At 46.6% G+C, this 9,860-nt stretch overlaps 1 protein-coding gene across 1 annotated transcript; it reads left to right on the top strand.

Annotated features, from left to right (window-relative positions):
* Positions 1-372: 372 nt before the first annotated feature.
* Positions 373-9,860, top strand: NEFL (neurofilament light chain). The gene is made up of 4 exons (XM_083880388.1): positions 373-1,439; positions 4,201-4,325; positions 6,232-6,548; positions 8,999-9,860. The coding sequence occupies exons 1-4, from the start codon at positions 387-389 to the stop codon at positions 9,184-9,186; spliced, it is 1,683 nt and encodes a 560-aa protein (XP_083736514.1). The 5' UTR covers positions 373-386; the 3' UTR covers positions 9,187-9,860.

Here is a 9,860-nt window from a genome sequence, read left to right as displayed (position 1 = left end):
GCCTGGACCGCACCGGGCATCACCTCCCTGAGATGTGCCTGGACCGCACCGGGCATCACCCCCCTGAGATGTGCCTGGACCTCAGCGGGCATCATTTCCCCTCCTCTGGCTGTGCCTGGACCACTCCGGGCATCATCTCCCCTTAGTGATACCCGCACCACTCCCGGTGTCCCCTCCCCTGTGCCATACCCGCACTCCTCTGCCACTCCCGGTGTCCCCTCCTCTCTGCTGTCCCCGCACCACTCCCGGTGTCCCCTCCCCTGCCGTGTCTCCTCCCCTGCCGTGTCCCCGCCCTGCCGCGCTCCTCCCTCCCTCCCTCCAGCCGATAAATTCCTCTGCCGGGCGTCTCCCAGCGCAGCTCCTCCAGCCCCATCCCTTGTGTCACCATGACCTCGTACGGCTACGAGCCGTTTTTCCCGTCCTACAAGCGGCGCTACGCGGATCCCCCGCGGCTGCACGTGTCTGTGCGGAGCGGCAGCGGCGGCTTCAGCTCCGCCCGCTCCGCCTTCTCCTCGCTGTCCGCGCCCGTGTCCTCCGTGTCCGTGCGCCGCAGCTACGCCGCCTCCAGCGCCTCGGGCTCGCTGCTGCACTCCGTGGACAGCCTGGACCTCAGCCAGGTGGCCGCCATCAGCAACGACCTCAAATCCATCCGCAGCCAGGAGCGAGCGCAGCTGCAGGACCTCAACGACCGCTTCGCCTGTTTCATCGAGCGCGTCCACGAGCTGGAGCAGCAGAACAAAGTGCTGGAGGCCGAGCTGCTGGTGCTGCGGCAGAAACACGCCGAGCCCTCCCGGTTCCGCGCTCTCTACGAGCAGGAGATCCGAGAGCTGCGCTTGGCCGCCGAGGAAGCCACCAGCGAGAAACAGGCGCTGCAGGGGGAGAGGGAGAGCCTGGAGGAGACTCTCAGGGGGCTCCAGGCTCGCTATGAAGAGGAGGTGCTGAGCAGGGAGGATGCTGAGGCCAGGCTGCTGGAGGTGCGCAAAGGCGCCGATGAGGCGGCTCTGGCCAGGGCTGAGCTGGAGAAACGCGTGGACAGCCTGCTGGACGAGCTGGCCTTCCTGAAGAAAGTCCACGAGGAGGAGCTGGCCGAGCTGCAGGCTCAGATCCAGTACGCTCACCTCTCGGTGGAGATGGATGTCTCGGCCAAGCCCGACCTGTCGGCAGCGCTGCGCGACATCCGAGCGCAGTACGAGAAGCTGGCGGCGCGCAACATGCAGAACGCCGAGGAGTGGTTCCGCAGCCGCTTCACCGTGCTCAGCGAGAGCGCCGCCAAAAACACGGACGCCGTGAGAGCAGCCAAGGATGAGGTGTCCGAGAGCCGCCGCCTGCTCAAGGCCAAGACACTGGAGATCGAGGCCACCCGAGGGATGAATGAGGCGCTGGAGAAGCAGCTGCAGGAGTTGGAGGAGAAGCAGAGCGCGGATATCTCGGCGCTGCAGGTGGAAAGGGGGTGGATGGGGGTTCTGAGGGGGAAAAGGGTTGGGGTTATGTAGGGGAGGGGGTGGTGGGGTGTGCGGGGTTCTGTGGGGCAGGGGGATTGGGGATTGAGGGGTTCTGTAGGGGAGGGGTAGGTAGGGTGTGTGGGTTGGGAGAAACTGGGGTTTGAAGGGTTCTGTGAGTCAGGGGAAATTGGGGTTTGAAGGACTCTGAAGATGAGGGGATGATGGGGTTTGAAGGGCTCTGCAGGTGAGAGGATGATGGGGTGTGTGGGGTTCTGTGGGGCAGGGGGAATTGGGGATTGAGGGGTTCTGTAGGGAAGGGGGTGATGGGGTGTGCGGGGTTCTGTGGGGCAGGGGGAATTGGGGATTGAGGGGTTCTGTAGGGGAGGGGGTGGTGGGTTTTGCGGGTTGGGAGAAATTGGGGTTTGAAGGGCTCTGCAGGTGATGGGATGATGGGGTTTGAAGGGTTCTGTGGGTCTGGGGAAATTGGAGGTTTAAGGGTTCTGCAGGTCGGGAGAAATTGGGGTTTGAAGGGCTCTGCAGGTCAGGAGAAATTGGGCTTTGAAGGGCTCCGAAGATGAGGGGATGATGGGATGTGCAGGGTTCTGTGGGTCAGGGGAAATTGGGGTTGGAAGGGCTCTGCAGGTGAGGGGATGATGAGGTTTGACGAATTCTTCAGGTCCAGAGAAATTGGGATTTGAAGGGCTCTGAAGATGAGGGGGTAATGGGGTTTGACGAGTTCTGCAGGAGAGGAGATGATGGGGTTTGAATGACTCTGCAGATGAGAGGATGATGGGGTGTGCAGGGTCCTGTGGGTCAGGAGAAATGAGGATTTGGAGGACTCTGCACGAGAGAGGATGATGGAGTGTGCAGGGCTCTGCAGGTCCAGAGAAATTGGGGTTTGAAGGGCTCTGAAGATGAGGGGAGTGGGAGGTTTGAAGGGCTCTGCAGGTGAGGGGATGACAGGGCTTGAAGGGCTCTGCCGGTGAAGAGATGACAGGGTTTGAAGGGTTCTGTGAGTCAGGAGAAATTGCGGTTTGCAGGGTTCTGCAGGTGAGAGGATTCAGAGTTTGCGGTTCTCTGCAGTGAAGGGGTGGATGTTGGGGTTTGAAGGTGAAGAGATGTCAGGGTTTGAAGGATTCTGCAGGTGAAGGGATGACAGGGTTTTCTGGGCTCTGCAGGAGAGAGTTCAGGGTTTGTGTTCTCTGCAGTGAAGGGATGGATGTTGGGGTTTGCAGGGTTCTGCAGGAGAGGGTTCAGGGTTTGTGTTCTCTGCAGTGAAGGGATGGATGTTGGGGTTTGAAGGGCTCTGCAGGTGAAGAGATGACAGGGTTTGCAGGGTTCTGCAGGAGAGGGTTCAGGGTTTGCTGTTCCCTGCAGTGAAGGGATGGATGTTGGGGTTTGAAGGGCTCTGCAGGAGAGGGTTCAGGGTTTGCTGTTCTCTGCAGTGAAGGGATGGATGTTGGGGTTTGAAGGGCTCTGCAGGTGAGGGGATGACAGGGTTTGCGGGGTTCTGCAGGTGAGGGTTCAGGGTTTGTGTTCCCTGCAGTGAAGGGATGGGTGTTGGGATTTAAAGGGTTCTGCAGGTGAGGGTTCAGGGTTTGCTGTTCCCTGCAGTGAAGGGATGGGTGCTGGGGTTTGCAGGATTCTGCAGGAGAGGGTTCAGGGTTTGCTGTTCCCTGCAGTGAAGGGATGGGTGTTGGGGTTTGCAGGGTTCTGCAGGAGAGGGTTCAGGGTTTGCTGTTCCCTGCAGTGGATGTTGATGTTGGGTTTGAAGGGCTCTGCAGATCAGAGGAGTTGGGATCTGCAGTCTCACAGATGAGGGATCAGGTTTGCAGGGCGTTGTCAGGGACAAAGCTCCTGGTTTGTGCTGTGCCCGTGCTGCAGATAAAACATCCTAAAATCACAGTGCAGAACGGCACAGAGCTACTGAGCAGGGTGTGGGGTGGAAATACAGACACAAATCTGGACCTGAACCACCCAAATCACCCCAGAGATGGGGACATTGATTCTGGCACTTCCAGACCCAAATCAGGACCTGAATCACCCAAATCATCCCCAGAGATGGGGACACTGATTCTGGCACTTACAGACCCAAATCATGATCTGAATCACCCAAATCATCCCAGAGATGGGGACATGGATTCTGGCACTTACAGACCCAAATCAGGACCTGAGTCACCCAAATCATCCCAGAGATGGGGACATTGATTCTGGCCCTTACAGACCCAAATCAGGACCTGAATCACCCAAATCACCCCAGAGATGGAGACACTGATTCTGGCACTATCCAAAGTGTGAGATGTTATAAAATCAGAATACAAAATGCCCCTGGTAAAGCCCAATGTCATTTGTCCATGTGCTGATACAGCCTGAAATATCCTGTACCAAAAAATCAATTATAGAATATCCTGAGCTGGAAGGGACTCACAAGGATCATCAATGAATATCCTTAAGCTAAAATTAGGAAAAAAAAAGCACACAGAGACCAAAATCAAAATTAAACAATACCCAATTTTCACGGATGCTTTAGCAGAAAATTGAACTCTGTGTGTGTGAATAGGTCAGGAATAATGTGGAGTAGAAAACCTGCCAGGAAAGTGTTAAATTATATTTTTTTGGCTGAGGATGGAGTGGGAACTGTGCAGTTTCTGTCTGCCACAGCAAGATTAAGTTAAAAGGATTGGAGAATTTCCTTGTGGTTATTGCCAGGCTTGAGGGGACAGAATTTTACGCTGTTGATGTTGTTCCATCCCAACAGGATACAATCAATAAATTGGAGAACGAGCTGAGAACCACAAAGAGTGAGATGGCTCGGTACTTGAAGGAATATCAGGACCTGCTCAATGTGAAAATGGCCCTGGACATCGAAATTGCAGCTTACAGGTATCCTGGGGGATGTTTGAATGAGCCAGAACTTAGAGCAGTTCATATTCTCTTCAGAATTCAGGTTATTTATCATCCCCCCAGCTGAAATTTTCAGATTTGTGGATGGAGTTAATCAGCTCCTCTCTGTGTGCACACAGAATTTTGAGCTGGGCAGTGAATGATCTCAGTTCTCCATCCTTACAGATAAAAGTGCCTTTTCTGTACTCAGGGAAAAGATTTTGTATCAATGGAATTAATTCCTCAATGCCAATGGCTCCTTCTCAAAATGGGAAATCCCTCAAATTCCCTCAAGAACTTTTTTTTTTTTTTCTAACTTGTAAATTTACAGATTAAATATTTTCCAGCAGAATTGCTGCTGAATAACTGTGACATTTTATCTCAGACACTGAGAGATTTCGGTGCTGGGAACAGAATTTCTGTGGGAGCCACAAGGGGGAATAGTGAGGGAGCAGCTCCAAACCTTGTCTGACAGCTCAGCAATAAATTATTACAGCTGCAGTGCTCTGTGCCAGCTGCAGGGTGGCAAAATACATTTCTGCAGCTTCACTTGCCAGGGGTGAGAGGTTCTAGGGAGATTTTCCTGTTCCTTCCAACAAGGAGAAGTATTAATTCACCCACAATGGATGCATGTGAAGAAATTATTCCAATAAAACAGGGTAGCACTGGCACATAAAGCAAAACAGTGTCTGACAGCTCAGCAATAAAATATTACAGCTGCAGTGATCTGTGCCAGCTGCAGGGTGCAAAATACATTTCTGCAGCTTCACCTGCCAGGGGTGAGAGGTTCTAGAGAGGTTTTTCTGCTCCTTCCAACAAGGAGAAGTGTTAATTCACCCAAGTGGACAAATCTGAAGAAATAATTCCAATAAAACTGGCACACAGTGCAAAACAGTGTCTGACAGCTCAGCAATAAATTATTTCAGCTGCACTGATCTGTGCCAGCTGCAGGGTGGCAAAATACTCTTCTAACTTCATTTGCCAGAGGTGAGAGGTTCTAGAGAGGTTTTTCTGCTCCTTCCAACAAGGAGAAACATTAATTCACCCACAGTGGACAAATCTGAAGAAATTATTCCAATAAAACAGGGTAGCACTGGCACACAGAGCAAAACTAACCCTTAATTAATAATTAATAATCAGTCTGCAGGGCTGCTGACTGTGAACACGATATTTCCTGAGCCTGAGCTCTGCCCAAGGGAAACTTTCCAACAGTTTTCCCCAAAACAACCTCGTGTGAACAATATTCCTTTCCCACAACAACAGGAGTTGTTTGCTGTTTCTGTCCCTCAGCCCACGGGAGAGGTGTCAGTGCTCTGGACCAATAATGTGCCTTTTATGTTATAAAAGGGCTGAATGAATTCTAAATAAAACCTGATTTCTCCTGACTGGAGTCAGCACTGACAGAACGAGAGGACACAGCCAAGGGAAATACAGGTTGGATATCAGGAAGAAGTTTTTCACTGAAAGAGTGATTAAATTAAACTGGATTAAACACTGGAATGGTCTGCCCAAGGAGGTGGTGGAGTCACCATCCCTGGATGTGTTTAAAATGTGTTTAGAATGTATTTAAAATGTGTTTAGAATGTATTTAAAATGTGTTTTTTAAACACATCCCTGGGATATGTTTAAAAAGAGACTGGATGTGACACTTGGGGCCAGGGTTTAGTTGAGGTGTCAAGGTTGGGTTGGACTCTGATCTTGAAGGTCTCTTCCAACCTACACATTCTGTGATTATTCCGTGATTGATTATTCCGTGATTGGTTATTCCGTGATTGATTATTCCGTGATTGATTATTCCGTGATTGATTATTCCGTGATTATTCCATGATCTTTATTTCACGTCCCATCACCACAACCACCACCACAACCAACTCCTTTCTCCTCAATCTCACTTTTTCCCCTCCAGGAAACTTCTGGAAGGGGAGGAGACCCGTCTGAGCTTCACCAGCGTGGGCAGCATCAGCAGCGGGTACAGCCAGAGCGTGCCGTCCTTCGGCAGATCCGCCTACAGCGGGCTCCAGGCCAGCTCCTACCTGGTGACCACCCGGCCCTTCCCCACATACTACTCCAGCCACGTCCAGGAGGAGCAGATCGAGATCGAGGAGACCATCGAGGCGGCCAAGGCCGGGGAGGCCAAGGCGGCCCCCGCCGAGGAGGGAGAGGACGAGGACAAGGAGGAAGGAGAGGAGGAAGGCGGGGAAGAGGCTGAGGAGGAGGAGGAAGGTAGTTAAGGGGTTGTTGTTGAAGCCCTTTTGTTTATTATTTAATTTTATATATATATATATAATTATTAAATTATTTATTGAATTATAAAATTAATTGTTAAATTATATCATTTATTTTTTTTGTTGTTTATTATTTATTGTTGAATCTCAGTCATCCCCATGATTAAATCTAATGGTTAAAGCTCTTTTCCTTTCCTACTCCCGTGAGCCAAAGGAAATAATTACATTTATTATTTTATTATTAAATTATATATATAAATATATATTATTTAATATTGAATTATTTATAATTTAATATAAAATTATTATTAAATTTTATATATATATTTAATCAAATATTAATTTTTTTTTGTTGTTTATTGTTAAACCCCAGTCATCCCAATGATTAAATCTAATGATTAAAGCTCTTTTCCTTTCCTACTCCCGTGAGCCAAAGGAAATCATTACATTTATTATTTTATTATTAAATAATTTATAATTTAATATTAAATTATTATTAAATTATATATATATATTTAATCAATTATTAATTTTTTGTTGTTTATTGTTAAACCCCAGTCATCCCAATGATTTAATCTAATGATTAAAGCTTTTTTCATTTCCTACTCCCATGAGCCAAAGGATGATGGGTATTTATTATTAAATAATATATATAAATATATAAAATTAATAAATTATTTATTGAATTATTAAATTAATTATTAATTTTTATTATTTGTTATTTATTGTTAAACCCCAGTCATCCCCATGATTAAATCTAATGGTTAAAGTTCTTTCCCTTTCTTACTCCTATGAGCCAAAGGATGGTGGGCATTTATTATTAAATTATATATACAAAATATTAAATTATTTATTAAATTAATTATTAAAATTTATTATTTGTTATTTTTTGTTAAACCCCAGTCATCCCCATGATTAAATCTAATGATTAAAGTTCTTTCCCTTTCTTACTCCCATGAGCCAAAGGATGGTGGGTATTTATTATTAAATTATAGCTGCAAAATTATTATTTTTTTATTAAACTAATTATTAAAATTTATTATTTGTTATTTTTTGTTAAACCTCAGTCATCCCAATTATTTAATCTAATGATTAAAGCTCTTTCCCTTTCCTACTCCCACAAGCCAGAGGATGGTGGGGTTAAAGCACACGGAATTTACCAGGAAACTCTGAATATTGAATGGCAGATAAGTGTGCACCCGATATTTTCAGAGCCAGCAATTCTCAGGCTCAGAAAACATCAGCTCCACACCAAATGTCCGATTTTAGGTTTCCAAAAACCCCAAATATCACGTTCAGCTCTAACAGACATCCTCAAAAAGAGGGACCAAGGACATCCTGAGCTAAATACGAATTCCCAGGGCACAGCCCGAGATAACGGGGACATCAGCTGGAGAGTGGGGCTGGAATTACTGACCTCAGTGTGTGTGTGCCAGCATCCCTTCTCTCTGCACTGTGCCCACTGAACTGTGAGGACTTCATTCATTAATAAATTTAATCATTAATTAATAAATTTTAATTCTAGTGAAATTACAGCCCAAGAGCCAATCACAGAGCAGTGAAAGGTAATTCCAGTCTTTGGATGAGGCTTTAAGCAGAACTGATATTTTTCAAGGCCATGATTTGGTTTTTTATCAAGCATTGACTCACCCTGAAGTCCAGGAGAAATTGGTTGTGCAGTTTTGCTGTGGGTGCCAAAACTATGAGGAGTTCATTCATTAATAAAGTTTAGTTCTGGTGAAATTACAGCTAAAGAGCCAATCGCAGAGCAGTGAAAGGTAATTCCTGTCTTTGGATGAGGCTTTAAGCAGAACTGATATTTTTTAAGGCCATGATTTGTTTTTTTTTATGAAGTGTTTGACTCCTCCTGAAATGCAGGAGAAATTGGTTTTGCTGGAGCTGCCAAAACTATGAGGAGTTCATTAATGAATAAAGTTTAATTCTAGTGAAATTACAGCCAAAGAGCCAATCACAGAGCAGTGAAAGGTAATTCCAGTCTTTGGATGAGGCTTTAAGCAGAAATGATATTTTTTAAGGCCTTGATTTGGTGTTTTTACTGTTTTGTGTTTATTTTTTTTTATTGTTTTGTATTATTTTTATTTATTTGACTCCCCCTGAAGTCCAGGAGAAATTGGTTGTGCGGTTTTGCTGTGGGTGCCAAAACTATGAGAAGTTCATTAATGAATAAAGTTTAATTCTAGTGAAATTACAGCCAAAGAGCCAATTGCAGAGCAGTGAAAGGTAATTCCAGTCTTTGGATGAGGCTTTAAGCAGAACTGATATTTTTTTAAGGCCTTGATTTGGTTTTTTATGAAGTGTTTGAAGTCCAGGAGAAATCGGTTGTGCAGTTTTGCTGCAGCTCCCAAAACCTGTGGGGTTTTGGGGATTCTCACTAAAAAGGGATCAGGAGCTGGACCTGGCCATGAAACACCTTTCTGCCCTCCCCAGGTGCTAAGGAGGAATCAGAAGAAGCCAAAGAGGGCGAGGAGGAGGAAGGAGAAGGAGAAGAAACCGCGGCAGAAGAAGGGGAGGAATCCCAGGAAGGTGCTGAGGAGGCTGGAGAGGAGGAGAAGGAGGAGAAAGAGGAGAAAGAAGGCGCAGGGAAGGAGGAGAGCGAAGGCAAGAAGAAACCTTGACCCCATCACAACCACGGGCTGAGCTGAGTGAGCTCCAGCTGCAGCCTCACCCCTTTAACCCAGCGACCACTGAGGTTTTGGTTTCATGATTATGATTTTTCTCCCCCCGTGCAGAGTCTGAGTTTGCTTGCAGAGCACCCAAGGCTTGCCCCCCGAGTGCCGCATGGTTCCACGTAGGAGTTTTCAGGGCTTCTGTCTCTTCCCTGGGTGACACAGAAACCCTTAATATTTAAAATGGGAAAGGGAAAAAAAATTAAAGAAATAAATGATGGGAATGAAAGGTTATACCTTTTAAGTTGCATTAAAAATAAATAAATCTTGGAAACGGTGGGTGGGGGAAGTGATGGAGGCTTCATTAAGTACGTGCAATAAAAGCAGTTAATAAAGTTCAGAAATGCTTACACGGATCCCTGGTGCATGTCCTGTGTCAGTGATACCCTTCAAAGGCTTGTCTTGTGGATGAAAAATGGCAAAAAAAAAAAAAAATCTCTTGGAGGTGTAAAATAACTCCCCCCAAGTGCCGCATGGTTCCACGTAGGAGTTCTCAGGGCTTCTGTCTCTTCCTGGGTGACACAGAAACCCTTAATATTTAAAATGGAAAGGGAAAAAAAAATAAAAGAAATAAATGATGGGAATGAAAGGTTATACCTTTTAAGTTGCGTTTAAAAATATAA

This window comes from Zosterops lateralis (genome assembly GCF_965231275.1).
Source record: "Zosterops lateralis genome assembly, chromosome: 30".
Lineage (NCBI taxonomy): Eukaryota > Metazoa > Chordata > Aves > Passeriformes > Zosteropidae > Zosterops > Zosterops lateralis.
The sequence above is the reverse complement of the archived record's forward strand: the minus strand, read 5'-3'. Positions and strand labels throughout refer to the sequence as shown.

Coding starts and splice junctions, on each gene's coding strand:
- NEFL (XM_083880388.1), top strand. CDS start 387: ATGACCTCGTACGGCTACGAGCCGTTTTTCCCGTCCTACAAGCGGCGC. Junction 1,440..4,200: donor CGGATATCTCGGCGCTGCAG/GTGGAAAGGGGG, acceptor CCATCCCAACAG/GATACAATCAATAAATTGGA. Junction 6,549..8,998: donor GGCTGAGGAGGAGGAGGAAG/GTAGTTAAGGGG, acceptor TGCCCTCCCCAG/GTGCTAAGGAGGAATCAGAA.